This window comes from Diorhabda sublineata, chromosome 9 (assembly GCF_026230105.1).
Source record: "Diorhabda sublineata isolate icDioSubl1.1 chromosome 9, icDioSubl1.1, whole genome shotgun sequence".
NCBI lineage: Eukaryota > Metazoa > Arthropoda > Insecta > Coleoptera > Chrysomelidae > Diorhabda > Diorhabda sublineata.
Window position 1 is genome coordinate 228,389 of NC_079482.1, and position 24,593 is coordinate 252,981.

At 30.7% G+C, this 24,593-nt stretch overlaps 3 protein-coding genes across 6 annotated transcripts in view; 1 reads left to right on the forward strand and 2 right to left on the reverse strand.

Moving 5' to 3' along the window:
• Positions 1-8,221, reverse strand: part of LOC130448748 (protocadherin Fat 4-like) — a 40,431-nt gene extending 32,210 nt beyond the window's left edge. The window contains exons 1-9 of the mRNA XM_056786244.1: positions 8,071-8,221; positions 6,430-6,489; positions 5,128-5,280; positions 4,826-5,055; positions 4,426-4,527; positions 972-1,118; positions 777-899; positions 315-716; positions 28-210 (exon numbers count right to left, since the gene is read on the reverse strand). Coding sequence (XP_056642222.1) covers positions 28-210; positions 315-716; positions 777-899; positions 972-1,118; positions 4,426-4,527; positions 4,826-5,055; positions 5,128-5,280; positions 6,430-6,489; positions 8,071-8,086 — 1,416 coding nt within the window. The 5' untranslated portion in view covers positions 8,087-8,221. The remainder of the gene's footprint in view (positions 1-27; positions 211-314; positions 717-776; positions 900-971; positions 1,119-4,425; positions 4,528-4,825; positions 5,056-5,127; positions 5,281-6,429; positions 6,490-8,070) is intronic.
• Positions 8,222-9,257: 1,036 nt separating this feature from the next.
• Positions 9,258-22,654, forward strand: LOC130448749 (lipid storage droplets surface-binding protein 1). Of its 2 annotated transcripts, XM_056786246.1 has the most exons (9): positions 13,942-14,248; positions 14,309-14,437; positions 19,020-19,141; positions 19,196-19,381; positions 20,386-20,599; positions 20,654-20,835; positions 21,493-21,750; positions 21,809-21,919; positions 22,385-22,654. In XM_056786246.1, exons 2-9 carry the CDS (start codon positions 14,317-14,319, stop codon positions 22,523-22,525), a joined length of 1,335 nt encoding a protein of 444 aa, XP_056642224.1. In that variant the 5' UTR covers positions 13,942-14,248; positions 14,309-14,316; the 3' UTR covers positions 22,526-22,654. The 2 variants fall into 2 exon arrangements, with proteins under 2 accessions (XP_056642225.1, XP_056642224.1); XM_056786247.1 differs by lacking the exons at positions 13,942-14,248; positions 14,309-14,437 and adding an exon at positions 9,258-9,512.
• A 717-nt stretch (positions 22,655-23,371) lies between these two features.
• The window catches only part of LOC130448746 (cadherin-87A), a 213,180-nt gene continuing 211,958 nt past the window's right edge, over positions 23,372-24,593 (reverse strand). Inside the window, exons 19-21 of one of the 3 annotated variants that reach the window (XM_056786242.1) lie at positions 24,137-24,230; positions 23,917-24,078; positions 23,372-23,861 (exon numbers count right to left, since the gene is read on the reverse strand). In XM_056786242.1, the coding sequence (XP_056642220.1) occupies positions 23,706-23,861; positions 23,917-24,078; positions 24,137-24,230 (412 nt within the window). In that variant the 3' untranslated portion in view covers positions 23,372-23,705. Of the gene's footprint in view, positions 23,862-23,916; positions 24,079-24,130; positions 24,231-24,593 lie in introns of all 3 variants that reach the window. The other 2 variants (XM_056786241.1, XM_056786243.1) reach the window with 2 other exon arrangements.

Consider the following 24,593-nt stretch of genomic DNA (forward strand, 5'->3'; position numbering starts at 1 on the left):
ATATTAGATTTGTATTGGAAAACTTACGTAATATTTGTGGGTTTTCCAAACGTCGTCTTCGAAATCTAGATACTCGTTATTTTTAACGCTAATTTGGAATGTTCCAGTTCTATAACCAACTCCTGGTACTACCATATAAGCTTCTGTATAATCGATATCTTTTTCCTCGCCGTATTTTTCAAGATTAACTTTGAATTGCGCGTTAATTCCCTACAAACAACTTTCTAAGAACCAAAACTAGATTCCTCGTAGTTTAAATTTTATTTTTTAGTTCATAAATTATTGGTATTAATATTTTTTTAAAAATTTCTCACCGTATCAATATCAGTTATGGTCGTGGAAAAATTATAGCTACCGCTGTAATTTTCAAGATAATAAAGTTGTATGATTTTCTCTTCGTCCAGATCGAACGCTTCTTCCGATCCGTTCTTGTAAATGTTTTTTATTATTTGCGGCGGATTATCATCTATATCGTCGATAACGAAAGTCACTTCGTCATTTGTACACCACGATCCCTTCAAATTGCAGACGCAAGCCTCGATTTCCCATTTGTAGAAAGTTAGATCGTATTCATCTCTATCGATGGGTTTAACATCTACTCGACCGCTAATTTCATCAACGGATATATAGTCTTTAGATAGATCTTCTTTTACTTTATAGTAGCAAATGTCTTCATTGATTCCAGTATCGCCATCAATAGCTTTGACTTCGAAACTCTACAACAACGAAAATATTGGTTTCGATAAATTGAAGATTTCGTCGGTTGTTTAACTCACTTGCGATTGTTCTTCTTGGAATTCTTTGAATTTGGTTAATAGAGTCCATACTGGGTAAGTGTTTCTTAAATCATTCACGTTGATGATGGCGCTGTTCTCTTCTGATATATGACCAGCGCCATCCTAACGACGATTAAAAATATTATTATATCAAATCAAATATTCGCATTTACGTTTTGATATTAATTAACTCACCTCAGCAGTAACGGAAAATATATAAAAATTAGTTTGATTATATTTTAATTTGTCCTTTGGGTACATATATACCGGAGAACTGTATAAGTCCTCTGGCGTTTCACGAAACTCTAAATTGAATATTTCGTCTTCGTTTTCATTACCGCTCTACAATATTATTATATTAATTAATTTTCATTCGTTATTTATAATATCTGTTGAATACCGATTGAGTTTTATGTATGGAACGCCTCGAATCTTTTTAAATGGATCACCCTGTTAATACAATAACAAATTTGACGTTTCATTATTCTTGAAATTTATCGAAAGTCACAATGTATATTAGTGATAAGCGTAGAAGTCAAGAAGAAACGTGTAATGAAATCCCATTACGAGACTAATAAATTAGTGAAAAAGTTTAACGAAACTTTATGAGGACGTAGAAAAACTGAAAATGAATCTTTAGATGTTTGTGTTTTGTTAGAAGACGATCCCCACACTTGAGTACTAGACTAATATCCAGGGAATTTGATATGAAATGAAAATTTTACGTGAACTTTGGCTCAAGAATTGTCATATGACGATGCTAATGATCAAAACGATCCAAATGTTATTTTTCTATAACTATTTGTATCAATCGGCTTAATTATAGATACTGTTCACGTAACAATCCTCGTTGGATGCGTGAATCCCGCGCCCGATATTTCGAAAATCTGAATAATTGTTCCCTTTTGTTCCCTTTTTCATTGAGGGTAACTTAAATGGTCCGGAGTATTTAGATTTATTTGAAAATAGTATTATACCTGATTTGGCTCGGATATTTTCATATCCAAGTAAGTATTTTCAATTACATTTAAAAAAAACTTTATGATTAGAAAGTTTAAGACAATTACAACATTCCAAACGACAATATTGATGGTAACTCACGTCAATATGTGTGGTAAGGCAATAATTAAATAATGTGTTTCCCAGAAGATGGATTAAAATGCGTGGTTAAATCGAATGGCCCCCGCGAACACCCCACATGAATCCTTTAGACTATTTCCTGTGGGATCATTTAAAACAAACACAACAAAAAACAACATTTGTAATAATATAATAAAATTCGTTATGTCATTTGAATATTAGACTTCAGTTATTGTATTTCACTGCACTAATTTCGTTAAACTTTTCACTAATTTACTGACAGTAGATTTTGTTACGGGATTTCGGTTAGGATATAAATTATTAAAGAATATTCGAATTGAACGATCTAAATGTACAATATTTATTGTAACTTTGGTGGATATACTGTGTAGTTTTAACTTTTTAAAAATAAAAAATTTAAAAGACAACAAAAAAAAACAATATTTATAATAATAAAATAAAATTCGTTATGTAATTTGAATATTAGACCTCAGTTATTGTATTTCACTGCACTAATTTCGTTAAACTCTTCACTAATTTACTGACATTAGACTTTGTTACGGGATTTCGGTTAGGATATAAATTATTAAAGAATATTCGAATTGAACGATCTAAATGTACAATATTTATTGTAACTTTGGTGGATATACTGTGTAGTTTTAACTTTTTAAAAATAAAAAATTTAAAAGACAACAAAAAAAAACAATATTTATAATAATAAAATAAAATTCGTTATGTAATTTGAATATTAGACTTCAGTTATTGTATTTCACTGCACTAATTTCGTTAAACTCTTCATTAATTTACTGACATTAGACTTTGTTACGGGATTTCGGTTAGGATATAAATTATTAAAGAATATTCGAATTGAACGATCTAAATGTACAATTTTATTGTAACTTTGGTGGATATACTGTGTAGTTTTAACTTTTTAAAAATAAAAAATTTAAAACACAACAAAAAAAAAACAATATTTATAATAATAAAATAAAATTCGTTATGTAATTTGAATATTAGACTTCAGTTATTGTATTTTACTGCACTAATTTCGTTAAACTTTCCACTAATTTACTGACAGTAGATTTTATTACGGCATTTCCGTTAGGATATAAATTATTAAAGAATATTCGAATTGAACGATCTAAATGTACAATATTTATTGTAACTTTGGTGGATATACTGTGTAGTTTTAACTTTTTAAAAATAAAAAATTTAAAACACAACAAAAAAAAAACAATATTTATAATAATAAAATAAAATTCGTTATGTAATTTGAATATTAGACCTCAGTTATTGTATTTCACTGCACTAATTTCGTTAAACTTTCCACTAATTTACTGACAGTAGATTTTATTACGGCATTTCCGTTAGGATATAAATCATTAAAGAATATTCGAATTGAACGATCTAAATGTACAATATTTATTGTAACTTTGGTGGATATACTGTGTAGTTTTAACTTTTTAAAAATAAAAAATTTAAAACACAACAAAAAAAAACAATATTTATAATAATAAAATAAAATTCGTTATGTAATTTGAATATTAGACTTCAGTTATTGTATTTTACTGCACTAATTTCGTTAAACTTTCCACTAATTTACTGACATTAGACTTTGTTACGGGATTTCGGTTAGGATATAAATTATTAAAGAATATTCGAATTGAACGATCTAAATGTACAATATTTATTGTAACTTTGGTGGATATACTGTGTAGTTTTAACTTTTTAAAAATAAAAAATTTAAAAGACAACAAAAAAAAACAATATTTATAATAATAAAATAAAATTCGTTATGTAATTTGAATATTAGACTTCAGTTATTGTATTTCACTGCACTAATTTCGTTAAACTTTCCACTAATTTACTGACAGTAGATTTTATTACGGCATTTCCGTTAGGATATAAATTATTAAAGAATATTCGAATTGAACGATCTAAATGTACAATATTTATTGTAACTTTGGTGGATATACTGTGTAGTTTTAACTTTTTAAAAATAAAAAATTTAAAACACAACAAAAAAAACAATATTTATAATAATAAAATAAAATTCGTTATGTAATTTGAATATTAGACTTCAGTTATTGTATTTCACTGCACTAATTTCGTTAAACTCTTCACTAATTTACTGACATTAGACTTTGTTACGGGATTTCGGTTAGGATATAAATTATTAAAGAATATTCGAATTGAACGATCTAAATGTACAATTTTATTGTAACTTTGGTGGATATACTGTGTAGTTTTAACTTTTTAAAAATAAAAAATTTAAAAGACAACAAAAAAAACAATATTTATAATAATAAAATAAAATTCGTTATGTAATTTGAATATTAGACTTCAGTTATTGTATTTCACTGCACTAATTTCGTTAAACTCTTCACTAATTTACTGACATTAGACTTTGTTACGGGATTTCGGTTAGGATATAAATTATTAAAGAATATTCGAATTGAACGATCTAAATGTACAATATTCATAATTACCGGCCGTATTACAAGACACGTACGAGATAATTGTCGCGTTCCATAAATAAAACTCACTCTGTGTATATAAATCTATTTACCGTTCCGGGGATGACGTGAAATTTGATTTCATTCAACCACCCATCAGGATCTGTTACTGTAGATACACAATTCGTACTCGATACGTCGTAATCTGTATCTTCCTAGAAAATATAATAAAATTTGGGGTTTTATTAACATTAATAACCAGAAATAATTACGATTTTAATTTTCCTTTTTTTTTATGTAGGGTGAAACGTTTTTTGGAACGTCGAGAAGGGTTTAAATAAAATATGTCGTAGGACGTTTCTAGGTTGTGGGGAAAGTTCAATTGCAAACACAACGCGTGTTAATTATACTTTTTTCCATATTTTTTTGACAATTTACCGCCCTAAATTACAACCTATCGGTAAATCCACCCCTTGACGTTAATTCGGGCGATAAAAAAATTTATATACTTACGTCGAATTCGCATTTGAACGAACCTACGACAGGCGGTTCGTCGTCGATATTTTGTATTTTAAGACGAATATCAATTTTGTCGTCTTCGTTTTTCGTCGATATTATTTGAAATAAATACGATCTTTGGTTGGAATTTTCGTAATCGAATGATTGTAACGAAGAAAATACACAATCTTTAATTTCATTTTCGAAAGTTGCGGGTTCGATAAAATCCACTTTTAACGTCGTACCTAAACATGAAATTCCACATTAATTATAATCAAAAAATTTTTCTTTTTTAATAATAATAGTTTATTACTTACAACTTTCGTCATCGTCGTATTTAATTTTGAACAATTGCGTTTTGTTTTCGAAGGAATTATTATTTTCGTCCATTTTCAAAAGGTAGGGATTCTGACCTGATATGTTTACCTTCGAATTGATTGTCTCTATGGTAATTTCGCCAAGAACCATTCCTAAAACAGAATAATACTTGCAATATACCGCCGAATCTTTCTAATGCGTACCAACGTCATAGTTAAGCGATTCCATATGTACCTTAGACACTTGAAGTTTCACTAACTCATATCAAATTACTCAACATTATTTTTATATTGATGTGACGCGACGATCATAAATATAATTAATTATAACTTTTGTATACAATAGGATTAGTATTTAAGGTAGTATATACAGTTTGTCCGCGTAACTTTTTTATTATTAATTTTACGAAAAAAAGTTATTCTTTATAAAAAATTCCGCATAGTTCAAAATCTAAAATTCAATCATCAGATGTTAAATTTTTTCAGTCGTATACGAGGTTTGTCAAAAAATGTGATTATTGCTCAATCGTATTTCGAAAAGTACCGCGGTATACACACTTTTTTTAGTCAGTCTAACAGTGTTTTTTATAGTTTTTAGAGAACCTTATTGTACAGTTTTATGTTTCACAGACGTATTTGTTTAAGAACGCCACCAACATCAAGTCCGGAAGAAAAAATTTAGATTATGCTGATACAGCAGTACATTTTTTGACGAACCTCGTATACGACCGAAAAAATTAAACATCTGATGATTGAATTTTAGGTTTTAGATCACGCAAAACTTTTTATAAAGAATAACTTTTTTTCGTAAAATTATTAATAAAAAAGTTATGTCCTATATGCCGCCAACTTTCGTGGACACACTGTATATACCGCATAATTTTGACACAGATTATATATGTTAATAAATAGTTTCTCCAAGTTGTAAATCAACTTAACTAACAACAAAACAAATAATAAAGAATCGTAGAAAGTGTGTAGAAATCGTTTTTTTTTTTGGATGAAATGTTTGGGCTCAAAATATTTAAAATGACTCTTAATTAGTGCTTTAGAGTGGTTCTAACCGCATGGAATTTGTCGCCGAAGCAAAAATTATAGAAATCGCTAGCAGTGGCCGTAATTTTAATAATTTCGAAATCGCCATTGGTCGAAGATTATCGTCTTCGAAAGAAGCCAGAAAAATCCGAATGGAAGAGTTACCAGACGGAAATGAGTTCATCTAGAGGACAAAATGGACAGAAAAATCACACAAATAGAGCAAAAATTCGTTGCCTTAAGTTACCACTTGAAATAAACACTTACCCGAATTAATTATCAGGAATAAAACCAGTATTGAGAAACTCATCTTTCTATCTTTCATATCTGTAACAAATTTTAAAAATAATTAACCTCGAATCACGTAATTTATAATTTTGTTTTTTTTTTCGAGTTTCCGATTAAATATCGCGATAATTTGATGTAGATAAGGATAAAACGCTGCCCAAAAATCATCTTCTCGTCTACCGGACATAACCTAGAACATTTTGCTCGATTTCCAACATCTTGGATTCAAATATTCTTTTTAAATCGTCTCTCTATCACGTCGTCTTTGTTCATCTATTATCTTTCAATGTTGACCAGCCCAGTTTCATTCTAATTGCATTTTCAACTTTTATTTATTCAACGCGATTCTTCGTTTCGAATATTTCATCTCTTAATGACATGGACCTCTCCACAACTCGTTGAGCTATCAATACTGATCAAACACCTAACCCAATCCCACTCCTTGGTTCTAATTACCAGAAATTTCCGTCTTCTACTTCATGCGCACCTAGGTGTGGTGCTCTGGAGTGTTTTATACTTCGAGAGAATTTGCACGTCGTATTATCAGCTAGATCTAGCGTCTTCAGGTGTTTGTTGAGGCGACACTGCCTCAATAGAACTCCTGTTGGTATTCGTAGATCTTCTCTGGTTATAGTTTCCCAGAAGAGTTTCGATAATTGGTTTTGCTCCTACCAAGACATCTAGGTGTATCCGATTTGAATACCTACATGTCTCAGTTTACCAAATGGAGCCCATTAACTTAACTAGCTTTAAACAATTCTCATGATTGTTTATGCAGTTAAACGCCTTTTCATAATCGACGATTATTAATACTATAGGCTTTCTATTTTATCACTTGGAGTTAGTTTTCGTTCTATAATCCAACTTGGAATCCTGTTTTTTTAGAAATATTAAAACTTTCGAGGAGGCGGCCGGAACCATTCCAAGGAGAGGGAATTTAGGACAATATTTTTCGTAAATCGTAGAGGATTAAACGCCAATCAAAATGTTATATCATTTAAGATGCTAATGAAGCCAAAATTCTCCTTGAAAATCCTCGTTTTCGAATTGATTCAGTTACTACGTTGTTTCGAATATTATCGTTAGATTTTTTTGAAAATATATCAGTTGTAAATAAAAATTCGATATATAAATTAAAAAGATAATGAGAAAAAAATCTTTGATCGAATTTCATGAGATAACGATTGTTATAATTATATTTATTCCGACAAAAAAGGTTATCAATTGATCTTCGAAATAATCCTTGGGGAAAATACTTCAAAATATAATGATAATTCCAGTGATTTGTTAGTCCTAGGACAGGATCCAAGGACCTTGGAATAATAAAATATCAAATGCAAATATCGTTGACGAGATTGAATAGAATAACGGATTATGGATACGTTAGAAAACAAAATGGATGGAATGAATTACCGATTGGAGTCCCATTGGTAGAAGGATACGAAGAAGACCCGGAAAATCTTGATAAAACATGAAGCAATGAAGAGGAAAGATCTAGAGGACTTTCTTTATTCCGTGTCTTCGCGTTTCGGTTCGTTTCCCGATAGATTCATCGTAAAACAATTTCTGTATCTTCCAAACATATGGAAGACGTTATTTGGAAAAAAATAATTAACTTACCTATCAATTGGATCATAACATATTTATAAGAATGTTTAATTAACAAATACGAAAACTATTACACTTTAATATTAACGAAAACTTTCAGTTGTTGACGATCGTCCCTAAATTAATGCTTAATCTGTAGTACTTTGATGTCTAAACTACAAATAAGATAATATAGATAATAATATGCCAATTTTGATAAATTCGCTATTTCTGATATTTATCAAGTGTATTGATAAGATTAATAGGAATTATTCCGTATTAAAAATATATTTATTAAAAAAAATTGTAATTGATTTTATAGATAACTTTTATTCATTATCGCTGCTCTAGTAGTTATCAGAATTAGAAGAATCAGATTTAGTACAAAAGTCCATAGCTAAAATTAATCCAATCTTAGAATAAAAGTCGTTTACATAGCACTTTATTGCAAAAAGTGAGGAGAAAATACGTTCGCAAATGATTGTGCATTTTTTTGCATTGTAAAATATCGAGCCCTAAGCTAATTCTGAACGTGGAGGTCGTGCTAAGTGGATAGCCATGCAACGATCTTTCTGAAATTGCTTACAAACGATTTCAAAGATGAATAACAAAGAAAGATTCAGAATTTTTAATCTTTTAAACGAGTCCTTGCACTGAGCCCAGCTTTTTAGTAGATAGTAGTTTGAAGAGTTTGAAGAGAAAACTCAATAAAAATCAAGCTCTAAATTTTAACGACGTCAATTTCATTTTAGAAACGTTGAAACAGAGAAAATTAACGATGTCGTTGATAAAAACAAATATGTAATCTATGAGTTTTTTTTATCTGTAAGGTGCGAGGCATAATTTGGATTAGTATTGTTAGCTTAATAACTTCCTTGGTGGTCAAATATCTTAATGTTAACGATTCTAATAAAGATCATGATGAAGATTAAGATTTTGAATACCTGGAAGAAACGATAACAAGTTAAAAGGGATGTCGACAGGAGATGGGCAAGAGGAAAAGAAACAGTTTGAGTTCTAAGAAACCTATCAAGGTCCACAGATATCTCAAGGAACTCCAGAGAATTACATCCGGGTTATATGGTGGTGAAGTCTAGGTCATGAATGGAAGAGAAAAGAAAATTTTTGGAGGTGTACGATTGTGTTGGTGGAGAGTGGTTAAGGTGCAAAAAGAAGAAGAAGGCGTCCACGTAGGGTAGATGCATGTAATCAGTCGAGAGATTTCAAGTCATGGATTTGTAAGGTCTGTTTTGCGATTATATAAACTAGTGAGTGAATTATTGAGTCACTGTATAAGTGAACGGACAGAAAAATCTCGTTTTCCCGTAAAAAACAAAATTATTTCTCACTTTAAATTATCCTAAAGATAAGAAAGGTTAAGAGAATATCATTATCTCGAGTCAAGAGGTCTTTAATTTCTATCAGTTGCAGGAGAAGTATCAAAATATACTGGTCTGCGATATCACCCGGCAAAAGTAAGTACATTCATTTTATTTTTATGGATTTATTTCTATTATTTCAAATAATCTGTTAATAGTATTTGCTCTAGTTATTATCTATAAATATATTTTCGATATATAATTTTCGAGATAATCGTAAAATTTAATTTTTTCGTAATTATATCGTAGGATTCCAACCAAAGGTAAAAAATTGAGATACATATAATCGTAGTTTCTAAAAAAAAATAAGAATTGATTATTTTGACCTATTAAAAAAAATGAAATAATTCGATTTCTACTCCGATTCGTATTTGGATAAATCTGGTGCCATAGGATTGATTTAAACCAGTTATGAAACTCGGGAAGTACATTGTTGATCATAACTTTTTTTTTCTTTGGTATTCACAGCAAACTAGTTGTCCATTGATGGAATATTTTGTAAAATATCACATTTAGTCTGTCTCTATCTCTCTATAAGAACTAATTTTTTTGTCTTTTGCAAATGAGACATTGCTTCATCCTTTGCTGTTGATTCTAAAAAACGCGGAAAACCCGGAAAACGCAAAAAGACGCAGAAAAACACAGAAAAATGCAGAAAACGCAGAAAAACGCAGAAAACTGCAGAAAATTGCAGAAAACTGCAGAAAAACGCAGAAAACTGCAGAAAACTGCAGAAAAACGCAGAAAAACGCAGAAAAATGCAGAAAAATGCAGAAAAATGCAGAAAAATGCAGAAAAATGCAGAAAAATGCAGAAAAATGCAGGAAAATGCAGAAAAACGCAGAAAAATGCAGGAAAATGCAGAAAAATGCAGGAAAATGCAGTAAAACGCAAAAAAAAACGCAGAAAAACGCAGAGAAACGCAGAGAAACGCAGAAAATGCAGAAAAACGCAGAATTTTCATCTATTATTGTCGTTTTCCTGTTTTCCATTATTATTTGTTGCGTAGTCTTTTGCAAATTAGACATTGTTTTATTTGATTCAAAATGTATATAGCAACATTTTTTTGCTTCATCCTTTTGCTGTTAATTCTAAAAACGTGGAAAACTGCAGAAAAAAGGAGAAAACTGCAGAAAAACGCAGAAAAAACGCAGAAAAAACGCAGAAAACGCAGAAAAACGCGGGAAAACGCAGAAAACTGCAGAAAAACGCGGAAAAACGCAGACAAATGCAGTAAAACGCAGACAAATGCAGTAAAACGCAGAAAAACGCAGAAAAACGCAGAAAAAAACAGAAAGACACAGAAAAACACAGAAAAGCACAGAAAAATGCAGAATTTTTAGCTATTATTGTCGTTTTCCTGTTTTCCTGAAAAGTTAATAATAAGGAATATGAGTGTAGAATATCCGGACATTTTTCCACAGGATAAGAACTAATTTTTTGTTGCGTAGTCTTTTGCAAATTAGACATTGTTTTATTTGATTCAAAATGTATATAGCAACATTTTTTTGCTTCATCCTTTTGCTGTTAATTCTAAAAACGTGGAAAACTGCAGAAAAAAGGAGAAAACTGCAGAAAAACGCAGAAAAAACGCAGAAAACGCAGAAAAACGCGGGAAAACGCAGAAAACTGCAGAAAAACGCGGAAAAACGCAGACAAATGCAGTAAAACGCAGACAAATGCAGTAAAACGCAGAAAAACGCAGAAAAACGCAGAAAAAAACAGAAAGACACAGAAAAACACAGAAAAGCACAGAAAAATGCAGAATTTTTAGCTATTATTGTCGTTTTCCTGTTTTCCTGAAAAGTTAATAATAAGGAATATGAGTGTAGAATATCCGGACATTTTTCCACAGGATAAGAACTAATTTTTTGTTGCGCAGTCTTTTGCAAATTAGACATTGTTTTTTTTTATTCAACATGTATATAGCAACATTTTTTTGCTTCATCCTTTTGCTGTTAATTCTAAAAACGTGGAAAACTGCAGAAAAACGCAGAAAAAACGCAGAAAAACGCAGAAAAACGCGGGGAAAACGCTGAAAAATGCAGAAAAACACAGAAAAATGCATAAAAACGCAGAATTTTTAGCTATTATTGTCTTTTTTCGTAGACATTTTCCATTCCGATTAAGGTACCTCCAAAACATGTGATTTGAATGCATGAATCGCTCCTTCAGATGTAGAAAAACGTCGATTTCATAATTTTTCTTTGATCTACGGTATCATTAGATACCAAACAAGGACTTAACGGCCGATGACCCATCAATTCGATGTATTGACTGTTGACAACTCAAAATTTAAGTAGCGACTTTCGTATTGCAAGAAATGTAGTTGACATTCAATTTAATAGCTGCAGAAAATAGTTGTTGGTGGATTGTCTTGGAAAATTCGAAACCACCGAAACAAATAATTTGTTTAAAAACTAGTAAAATGTATATAATAAAAAAAATTCTTTCCACGAGGGAAACATTTAGATGTATTTGAGTCAAAGTTCCTGGTGAAAATTATAGGAAATAACCCGTGTACTGTTGTCGTTTAATGACACTAATTATTGATGGTAATTGAAATGGAAAACAACGAGGCAAAGTCCAACATGCAACGATAAATTACATAGGAATAGTCGATCGGCCTTTCAAAAGAAAAACTTGAACTACGATAATACATATTTCGATGTTGTTTATAAAATTTTTAATCCATTTATTAATTTGTTATGTCTATGAAGCGAGTAAAGTAAATGCAAATACAAATTGCTTATAGTATATATTTTTATTTTTAAAAATTATTAAAGAAAGAAGGTTTTCCAACAAAAAAAAACGAGAAGTCAAAAATTAGAAGTTTTAAGAAATCACTAAATTATATAAGTTTGAATACAATTTTTATATTTGGAAGTTATTTTGGTTATTTTTATCGTTTCATTATTTTCTTGAAATTCGAATACTAAATACGCTTTTTTTTGGCGAAATCACTGTAAAGTGTAACGTTCTTTCGAAGCTAGATTCACACAATTAAAAAAATTATACCACCATATCAAAATCTCTCAAATTTTCGCCACTGAAGATATTTGCCATCTAGTTTTCTCGTGATGGAAACAATCCCTGTTCTATCGATCAAATCTATCTTACTTCATCTGCAATTTTCGCATTAATATCGGCTTAAAAACTATTAGTGAAGCTTCTGTTCTCTACAGACTTCAACAACGATTTATATTTGTCGCACGTGATGATCCAAGTTAAGATTTTCATCCTGTTTACAAGAATTAGCAAATCATGACCAGAATTGTGTTTGAAATCGAAGTTTTTGAAGGAAAATTGAGTAAACAAGTAACTCGTAAGCATCAGACCTCAAACTTTAACTCATCATTTCATAAAACTCTGTAATTTTCATGTTGTTAACCCTTTGCAGCATCTAGATTTTATTTAGACGGTCTTAAAAGGGTTTTTTTCTCAATCTCCTTGTAGAAATACTGTTCACGATTACCGTTCGTTAATTTTCAGTAGTTTTGTTTTTTCGAGTCCACTCTGAAGGTTTTTCCTGGTGGATGCATTATCTTTCACGGTATTATTAATTAATGAACGAATTTCAACTGATAGTTCCTTGGTTTTACCTATTTTAAAACTTAGAAGTCTGCGTTTGCGAAAACGAAAACAATTCGTATGCAAACTTCACTAAAAGGCGTCTCTGGGACTAAACTACAATCATAAACACCAAATAAATAATTCGCAGTTGAAGAATATTAAACAGTCGGTAGTTGCAGGTTTTTATTTGTCGCAGTCTCCGACATTATATCGTACCGAGTAATTTTGATTATGATATTAGTTTTATGAAGCGACGTAAATTAGAATTCAATCGGAGTAGGTGTTCAAAATGTCCTCAGTTTTTACTAATACACTTACTAAGATTCGACCAAGGGATTCAAATCGGGAAGGCCAACGAATCGGAGCTTCTACATCTCCACCAATCCATCGATTCTGTGTTTGTAAAACCTTTTTGACAAGTGGATTTCCATCGCACCAAAATATATTTTGAAAAATTTGTATTGAGGGTTGTAATTTCTTGTAATGTTCGATAAAAATCCACTCTAATGGTTGAAGAAGACGTTTTTGTTTGTCTTGCCACGATCTTTAAACTAACTGTTGGATTTTGCCTAAATTCAAAATCATATTTTGTTTATTAATGTTGTTTTTGGTTAACCAAAATTGATTTTTTTAGATCTAACATCGATAACGTTTTCCAATGACTCTAAATGTCCCAGGATCGCAATCATGATTATCAAATTGTTTGTCTTATATTAAGACCTCTAATAGCTCAAAGCCTATACTAATTTAACTTTGAAAAACAGGATCTTATACTGATTAGACTGGATTTTATTTTATTATATATAATAATAATAATTAATAACTTTATAATTTTCAAATCAAAATATTGCAAAAACCGTACGCGGTATCGAATTTCATCAAGAGTACCTTTTTGGTGTAAAATTAATTGTTGTTTAAGTTCACCCAAAATTTTGCTTAATAAATTTAATATTAAAAAAGTTATTAACCGTGTAACTAGTGCCCTCTTAGATTGATTAGTTTCGAATTTTGTTGCTTAACTTACAAACAATCGATGCAAGATTTTTCAAATCACGAAATTGTTTATTATAAATCGTATCAATGTTTAATATTCGATTAGGTAACGGTTTATTTTTGGTTAATGATCAATTTATTTCATTTAATTAGTATACGATAAATTTATATTTGATACAAATTTTTGTATCGTCGTTAGAATCTTGTTCATTCAATATTTAAATACAACGTGACATGTTTTCGAACCGAAAGTGATTTCGATAAAAGTAAGTAGAAACTTGAAAATGAAATTTATTGTGTTGTGGAACCGGAATTTTTTTTTTCAGAATCTGTTATGGTTCATAGAAGACGATTTAGAAAAAATTTCAAAAACAAAATAATACCTCGAAATGATTTTGAATCGACAGTAACAGTTAAAAATTATGAATCTATTTCGGTCCAAACAGATGATGAAAGTACGTCATTTATTGTATGAAAGTTGATTAGGATTATTAATACAATTTATCAATTCAATTAAGTGGATATGGAAACTAAAGTAAATAAAATTAGGGGATTCGGGAAACATGCGATTGATTGAAGAGAAAATAAAATATTGTTTATGTTTCTATATGTTCTTGATTTTAAGTATTTTCTGTTTTAAAACTTTTGAAAGATTGACGACTTTTCTTTAAGTCTTTTCAAAATTTTGATTTAACTTTTAATTATCGAAAAAAAAAAAAACTAATTTTGAAACAGAAAATACTTAAAATCAAAAACATTTAGATGCATTAATATATCAAAAGGTCTAAGAAATAAGAAATTAAAGAAATTTAAAATATTATTTTTATATATGATTGAAATATTTCTAAATAGTACAGTGAACCAAGCAAATCCCCTCGCAATTTTTAAGACCTTCATGGATTAGTTTGATTTTTTGACAGGAGCTCAAAAATTATATAAATAACAAACCCGATTTGGTGCGAATGTATGCTTCTACGCCAGGGGTGAATACCACCCTTATTCAATGGGCGGAAATTTAAAATTTTAAAATAACACCGGGAATCGATAGAGAATTGATTTTTATGAAGAAAATGTGAAATGAAGTTTTTTATTTAACTCAATAATTTCTGAGTTATTTACGATTGAAAATTAGAAAAAAAAACAACGCTTTTCAACATTTTTTTACGAAAAACTCGAAAATTACGCATTTTTTGGAAAAAATTATTCTTATCGAAATTGAAGCTTATAAAAAAACAATGCAATTAGTGAGTTTACATTTAATTTTTTTAAATAATAATCAGCAACTTATGAGTCACTGAAAGCCAATTTTTTCTTTTTTGTAAATTTATGCAGAGATTTGAGCTCAAATAACGTAAAAACGATCAATTTTTCATAAAAAATTGTGGTGAACATTTTTAAAGTACTTTTTCAGACCTTTAAAATGACCTTTTACAAAACCGACTAGCTTTAAAATTAAGCGAGTTATGACGAAAATAAGTTGAGTAACTCGAATTTGAGAAACAAAACCACGTTTTTCAACATTTTTTCGTAAAAAACTCGAAAATTACGCATTTTCTGGAAAAATTATTCCTATCAAAATTGAAGCTTATAAAAAAACAATGCAATTAGTGAGTTTACATTTAATTTTTTTAAATATTTAGCAACTTATGAGTCACTGAAAAACCATTTTTTGTTTTTCGTAAATTTAAACTCGAATAACGGAAAAACGATCAATTTTTCATAAAAAATTGTGGTGAACATTTTTAAAGTACTTTTTCAGACCTTTAAAATGACCTTTTACAAAACCGACTAGCTTTAAAATTAAGCGAGTTATGACGAAAATAAGTTGAGTAACTCGAATTTGGAAAAACAAAACCACGTTTTTCAACATTTTTTCGTGAAAAACTCGAAAATTACGCATTTTCTGGAAAAAATTATTCCTATCAAAATTGAAGCTTATAAAAAAACAATGAAATTAGTGAGTTTACATTTAATTTTTTTAAATATTTAGCAACTTATGGGTCACTGAAAAACCATTTTTTGTTTTTCGTAAATTTATGCAGAGATTTGAGCTCAAATAACGGAAAAACGATCAATTTTTCGTAAAAATTTGTAATAAACAATTTTAAAGTACTTTTTTAGACCTTTAAAATGAGTTTTTACAAAACCGACTAGCTTTAAAATTAAGCGAGTTATGACGAAAATAAATTGAGTAACTCGAAATTGAAAAACAAAACCACGTTTTTCAACATTTTTTCGTGAAAAACTCGAAAATTACGCATTTTCTGGAAAAAATTATTCCTATCAAAATTGAAGCTTATAAAAAAACAATGAAATTAGTGAGTTTACATTTAATTTTTTTAAATATTTAGCAACTTATGAGTCACTGAAAGCCAATTTTTTCTTTTTTGTAAATTTATGCAGAGATTTGAGCTCAAATAACGGAAAAACGATCAATTTTTCGTAAAAATTTGTAATAAACAATTTTAAAGTACTTTTTTAGACCTTTAAAATGAGTTTTTACAAAACCGACTAGCTTTAAAATTAAGCGAGTTATGACGAAAATAAGTTGAGTAACTCGAAATTGAAAAACAAAACCACGTTTTTCAACATTTTTTCGTGAAAAACTCGAAAATTACGCATTTTCTGGAAAAAATTATTCCTATCAAAATTGAAGCTTATAAAAAAACAATGAAATTAGTGAGTTTACATTTAATTTTTTTAAATATTTAGCAACTTATGAGTCACTGAAAGCCAATTTTTTCTTTTTTGTAAATTTATGCAGAGATTTGAGCTCAAATAACGGAAAAACGATCAATTTTTCGTAAAAATTTGTAATAAACAATTTTAAAGTACTTTTTTAGACCTTTAAAATGAGTTTTTACAAAACCGACTAGCTTTAAAATTAAGCGAGTTATGACGAAAATAAGTTGAGTAACTCGAAATTGAAAAACAAAACCACGTTTTTCAACATTTTTTCGTGAAAAACTCGAAAATTACGCATTTTCTGGAAAAAATTATTCTTATCGAAATTGAAGCTTATAAAAAAACAAAGAAATTGATCACTTTGAATTAAATTTTTCAAATAATATTCAGCAACTTATGAGTCACTGAAAGCCAATTTTTTCTTTTTTGTAAATTTATGCAGAGATTTGAGCTCAAATAACGGAAAAACGATCAATTTTTCGTAAAAATTTGTAATAAACAATTTTAAAGTACTTTTTTAGACCTTTAAAATGAGTTTTTACAAAACCGTCTAGCATTAAAATTAAGCGAGTTATGACGAAAATAAGTTGAATAACTCGAATTTGAAAAAACAAAAAATGGAAACGTTTTGATCTTTTTCGAGTATTTATTCTTTTATACACGCCGTGTCTCCTTTGTATTTATATTTTATTATATTTTTCCCATTCTGAGGGGTGGTTTTTGGTGGATGCATTATTAAAAATATCGAGGGTCATATTCCTAATACTCAAAGAAAAAAATTCTTCCAAATACGATTCAAAATAAAAAAAATTTCATGTTTTTTACCACATTTTTTAAATAATCTTTGTACGAGGGGTTGTTTTTAAGGGTAGGTGAGGTGTAAAATATCAAAATATTAAAGTCATGATACAAAACAATCAAAATTTATTATATTTGAACATAACTATAACCAATTACCGCTTTAATTCGTTATTTATCAATTTATTGGTAAGTAAGGGGTGATTTTCACCCCTTAAAAATAAAAAACATACTTTGCGACCAAGTCAGGTGCGTAGAGGAGGGTGAGATGAACTTAATTCCAAATTTTCGAGAAGATCGATGAAGGTTTTAAGATTTTAAGCTTGAATGGTTGTATTAAAACGTCTCGATCAAATTTCGTAACAATCACGTATAAATATCGATAAAATTGTATAATATTGTGGTGAAAAAGAAATTTCAAACGGTTTTTCTAAATACCGAAACCGAAAGGTATAGAAAATAAAACCAAAAAACAGCCAAAACAAACGATAAACTATAAAGAAAACAATAATGGAAAACTACGAGTAATCCAACTCAAAAAACGATTTTAAAACGCTATAATCGATATCCACAATCCGAAGGATTGTAATGCTTGATGATGATGATTTTCTATACAGTATCTGTCACGTTTTTGCCACGTCTCCGGAAGTTTTCGAATGCCTTTTAGGTAAAAATCTTCCGTCTCTTCACGTAAATATTCGCCCAACGAATTGCATTGCTTTCGAATCCTACCCCATCAAATGCCTGTTTCAATAAAAATCACATGGTGACAAATCTGGACTATAAGGATGATGTTTCAGTGATTCCCAACCCAATTATATACACATTTCCATCGGAAGCCGATTTATCGTTGTCTTGTTGCAATTTCAGACTACTGGATTGGAATATCGCGTCGTTTTGATCTGTAGACAAGTTTTATCGTGTTTTCTTAAGAGATTATTATAATACTGCACGTTTTTTAATGAGATAATCAACAGTTCATTCCATAAACGCACGTTTACTTTCCGGAATAACCAAGTCTTGTCTGGTGTAATAAATTTTCTCTTTTTTTTTTCATACCCCTGCAGGAACCGCTAGCAAACATCCCAGCGTGTGTATTTCTGCCCATAATTCAGAATTTTGTCACTTTTCGGCCTTCTTGGACAACGGAATATCATTAATACACTTGAGTCTTGGAGAGGCACCCATCCTACATCTTTCTGGCTATAAGTCCACTAGGAAGCGATGTTAGACGGTTCCGTTGGTATTCTACATTTCGTAAAAGACCAGTTTAAACATCCAATACAACCCCTTTCGGAAACACTAAGTTTTTCGAACTGCACCAACACTCGCAATTATACTGTCCCAGGCGCGTTTCGTTAACCAAGTTATCGTCTTCAGAGACTTTCGGACAGTTTAATCGTGACTGTTGGTGTAGTGGTGGTCTAAACAGTGTATCCAATACAAATGGATATCAAAAAAACAGATTTTTTTCTATTGAAATTATTGATAACTTTGATATTTTATATTTTGGGATTTGTATCTTCTCAAATATAATTTCTGTTGATCTATTAGTGCCACAAACGGTTAGAAAAAGATTCGAATGGAACGATCTGGACGCGGTCAATCGTATTACAAATATCCCGATAGTGGAAACCGGATGGTCTTATGCGGGAGGCTTCTATCAAAAAATAAAAGTAAATTTCAACTAAACCACCATCAAACGCATCGTTAACGGTAATTTATTTTAGAATTCGAATTCGTTGATGCATTGGACTTTAGATACTGCCGAACTATCAGCTCAAACTATAGTGGAAGCTGCTTCGCCGGCTCTGTTCCTATTGGAAGGACCTATCAATTCCATTGACGATATCGTTTGTAAAAGTTTGGATATCTTGGAACAAAAAGTACCGTCGATAAATCTTCCACCGGAAATGGTAAGTTAATTAAAATTATCTTCAGATAAGGTTGAACAAACTGGATGGTATTGGTAACGTTTTTCATCCAAAACACTTCGCATTGTGTGTAGTTGGAACCAAAAGAGTCAAAAGTCAAAAAAACTGACTTTCCATGGTCAACATTCCAATGCCAAATATTCGATACCATCTTTAGTAGTATTAAACCTCAAAGCTGGACGCTGGTATGGTCATACTGCGTATGTCATTAGACGAATGTTTTTCTTCCAACTTTGGCGATGAAAATCCAATATTGGAACCAACTCTTGCAGTTTACCTACACACAATTTTTATATACTATCAATACTATCTCTTTGGGTTCGTTTATTTCTCCAGGATAACATTGATAATTCAGTTTTTGTAGCATACCTCGAAGAATTAGTTACAAAGGTGCAACGACCTCCCAACGATTTATCTAGTCCTTTCCCTTGACACTCCATTCATAGTTACATCTCGTCCTCAATACGGATCTACTTAAACTCTACGAGTGGCAATCTTCTGGACTTTTATTCTAATGCTGATGGGTTCCTTATCGAGGAAACTGGTAATGAGGAAACAAGTACCAAGTCTTAAGATACTCATATGTATGTTGGCGTAATTCTTATGGTTATTTCTTCAGATCATGAAGCATATCTGATCCATTTTATCTAGCAAATGAAATATGTATGTTGTCGAATATCTTCTTGCACTTCTTGGGTCAACACAATTCAGAAAGTAAAGTGGTGAACCTTCGACCTTAGTGCAGCCTTCATCTAATGTTTACCGACGCTGGAAGGTGGATGTTGACGCAAACTCTTGATGCATCGTGTAGTCGCAGTTACTGCATCTAATTTTCTTTCCAATTAATTACGATCAAACAACAAATTGCACTTAGAAGTTACAAAGAAAAACAATTAATCGTTGTTTATTATCCATGTTTTTAAACAAGTACACATTGTGGTATTAATTTTCTAGTATCATACAATTTTATGCGGATATTTTTTTAGATTTATTACAATACGAAACAATACGTACAAGAAATGGGAACGAGAATCGCCCAGCCGGTTATGAAACGCGCGGATTCCGTGAAAAAAATAGGAGACACAGTTCTATCTAGCAAATACACGGCTTACGCTGCTGATACTTTAGAAGGTGTATTAGACGTCGCAGAAAAATACGTCGATAAATATCTACCCGGCGAAGACGAACAAATTATCGATGGTAAGTAATTATTGCTATCGAACGAAATCGATATAAAAGTATTCGTCTATTCAGAAAATGATAAACCTGCCAATGAAGAAGGACCGAAAGGAAAAGCCATCCATACAATACACCACGCCGAAAAATTTTCCAGGAAACTGAAAAGGAAAGTAACTCTAAGAACGATTGCAGAAGTTAAAGCACTCAAACATCAAAGCGTGGAAGCTGTACACGTTCTAACTTACGTTATTGAATTGGTAAGCACATATTGGGTTATTTAGATAAAAATGTTTGTTGGAAAGCATTGGGTTTTGATGGCCAAGTGCCACCAAAGAAAAGTTGAATTTGAAATTGCAGTCCTCTGATTACAGCTACACATATTTATTTGTATGATGAATCATAAACAATAAAACCAACTCGGTTTTTGTTATCATCGAATCGCCTTCCCCAACCAACCAGGAATCTCCTCTAAAAGTCAGTTCTATGTACCCCTGCACGGTCTTTTGTAGACTCGTCCTCTTCTATTTTCAACATGCCGCTGCTGGGGTTGATTTAAGGCTTTTTAAACTCAAGTTTAGCCGACTTAAGTCTTCTTCTGATTATCCGGCTACTCACAGATACTCCTCGCGTTTATCTGAGCTCTTTTTGGACTTAAACGCCAGTTTAAGTTTACCACTACTTTAAATAACATTTTTTTGTCACCGAGAGTGTCCCCTGAGTGTTTTTAAGCAAAAAATAATGGCGATCAAGATACACAAAGGGTGTTTATAAATATAGTATGCGTTGAAATAAAGTTATCGTCTTCAGAGACTGAATTTGAGTGTTCCAGATGATCCAAAGTAGTAAGAAATTGGTTTTTTTTTTAATGATATCGACTCGAATATTTATAAAAATAGCGGGAATTGTCGTTTCAGGTAGCCACCGATCCAATCCTTGCGTTTCAAAAAGGAAAAGAGCTATGGGCGAGTTTGAGTAAAGATGAACCTGAAAATCAAGCTAGACCGGCAAATTTGGAACAGCTGATTGTTCTGCTGGTAAGAGAATCATCACGACGCGTTGTTCATTTGATTAATGCTTCGAGTGATATACTCAGTACTTTTCCCAGAAGGTTATATCATTCCGTGGTGGTTTTAATAAATAAAGTTTTGGCTACAACGGATTCTGCTGTTAAAGTGAGTATCTATCAACTGATATTAATTTTTTTATTATTATTTCTATTTATCGTTGTAGACCGTGCACATGGAAAACGTCCAAGGAACGATTATCGCCATTTTGAAAGCTCAAGGATACGTATTGGCGGTGGCAATTAAAAATATTAATGACCAAATAAGCGAATACTTGGTAAGTTCAGAATTTCATTTATAATTATTTTTCTACGAGCTCAAAGTTATATTTTAACCATATAGAGCTCAGAAAACTCATAAAACTAACAATAGAAACGAAAATAATGAGAAATACATCAAATTTTATTTAAAAATAATGAGAATCTTCTTCGGTATTCAGTTTCGTAATGAAATATAATGAAAAATGTCAATTTTTCTTATACATTATTACGAAAATACGTAAATTTAGTTCACCCGTGTTTTTTTCCTATTTAATAATCAATATTTTGATATAAGAATGTTGTAAAAAAATAATCAATAGTTAAATTAAATACTATTATTAAGCATGTTTATAGGCAATCAATAATACACTCAATTGTAGTTAGATAGGCAACCAATCATACTTGTATAACAAATATGGAGGTTATACACATTTGATTTTAGTTCGAATTATTATAACGCAAAAACTATCATTTCTTTACAGGAACAAGTTGCTGAAAATCTCTCCAAACACGACGAAAATTCTCCAGGAGCATTATCCGTGCCTCAAATTACAGTGAACAATCCAAAAGCAACTTTAAAAAATACCAAACAAAATTCGAATGGTTTCGAAAATAATTTATAAGAACATCCACGTGTAATTTAAAATATAGTATTTGATACTGTATAATATTTTAATAATCTTGATTTAAATAATATTCTAAAAATTATGCAGGTAATCAATATAAAATAAACGTAAATAAGAAATTTCTTTGTGTAAAATTTTCACCAGTTTCCTATAGATGGCGTAGTTTTTGCGTTCGTAGCTTCAGCGGCTGTACGACCCACTAAAACCCTTCCTCTTTAAGCTAAATCTCTTTGAGGTCTCTTAACAAATATTCCTACCTCAAACGACAATACTATTATCAACTCTAATATAACAAATATATACTGTGGAGGACAGAAAATATCGTGATGAAAAAGAATTACGAAAATGAAGTCGATGGAAGAAATAGGTAAATAACGAATAAGTTTTGTCCTTTTTAATTGGAATTACCAAGAAAATTTATGGTTAGGGGAACAGGGAAATATAGAAACCAAGAAAGCAAAAGAAGATTGGATAAATAATAAAAATCAAGAAGACTAGAACGAGACATGGGATGGACTATTCAATTTAGGGTTTATCTTGCTGAAAGATGTTCTGAGTCAGTGAAAATACCGAGGAGAATAAACGAGGATAATTGCTGAAGCTACTCTCAAGTAAATTTTCTAAAATAAAAATGAGAAAACCCCAGACGAGGTCTTTTCGGTACTACATGGGGTGGTAGAATTTTTTGTTTCTCACTTATTTTGTTTGTAGATCGATTTTTATCTGGTTTTGTAGATTCTGTGTAAATTACTTTGGAACTACGGTGCTCCTAGAGATTCGACACGCGCGATTTTAGTTTTTCGTTTTGGAAAAAATAGGAGAAAAGTAAAAAAAAATCCCGTATACATAAAGATATTTTTATTTCAATATGTACAAATGTATACATTGTCATTATTTAGAAAAAATAAATAAATAAAAGATTATAAACAAATTAAAATAAATAAAAAGTATGTTTGATATGGCCATTTACTTGAGTAGTAGAAATAAATCGAAGAAAATAATGTTTTTACACTATTAGTCGAATTTTTTTCCATAATTGATAAAATATTTAGTAATTTTTGAGAAAATAGTTAGATACTAAATAGAATACAATTTTCGAAAAACGGAACGGGTCATATATCACTTTTTATAGTTTATATTGTCACAATATTTGTTGTTAAAATAAAAGTTCGTTAAACTAAATCAGTTCGGCGACGTATTCGGGTTGGTGGTGACCTTGATTGATTGTCAATTCGGATCCGTCGAATTTCACTCCATAGGGAGTATAATCGTTATTTAAACGTTCCGGTACTTGAAAAGTGGAACCTTGAAAACCCATAGCCGCTTCGTAATACTGAAAAAATAAACGAAAATATTTAGATCTAATACAAATTTGACGCGAAACTTACGTTAGAACCACCTCTTAACGAGCTATTGTTGCTTCCGTTTCGGTTATGAGCATGACCAGAAAGTGTCGCGTAATCTGCTAAGTCATCTGCCCCGTTTATCGGTGCCAAATTCGATGATGATCTTCTAGTTGGATGTTGTATTGTTGCATAAGCGTTGTCTTCCTAAAAATTTATGTTTTCAAAGTCAAATTTATCAAAATTAATCTAAAGTTACATTTACGTAATCGTCGCTGCTCCGTCTATTATTAACGTTTTGTTCAGGTTCATTAAAAACTTGCATTGTCAATTCTTGTTCTTCATATATCTTCAATTTTCTGTAAAAAATAACGATAATTCATCAATTATTCAACAACAATCAAAATATTTATTTATGTATTTTCGTACGAATGGTTAAAGCCAGTACGGTCCTGTCCTATCAATACTATAATGGCGGTTATATGCACTCGCCGAGGCGATACGAAACTAGACGAACGTGGGATTTTATCTCTTCGGCTAAGATCTTTCCGTCTCGCTCTCGGAACGTTCAATTGCACGTGTTAAAGGGGAAGAGAGAGTAATGGAAATGTCTACCGAGTATAATTTAAACCATAATTGTTAATATACTCGCACACGTTCGTCCTTTTGTCCTTTTGAACCGGGTGATTGTAGCGAAAATATACACGAGGTTGTAAATACCG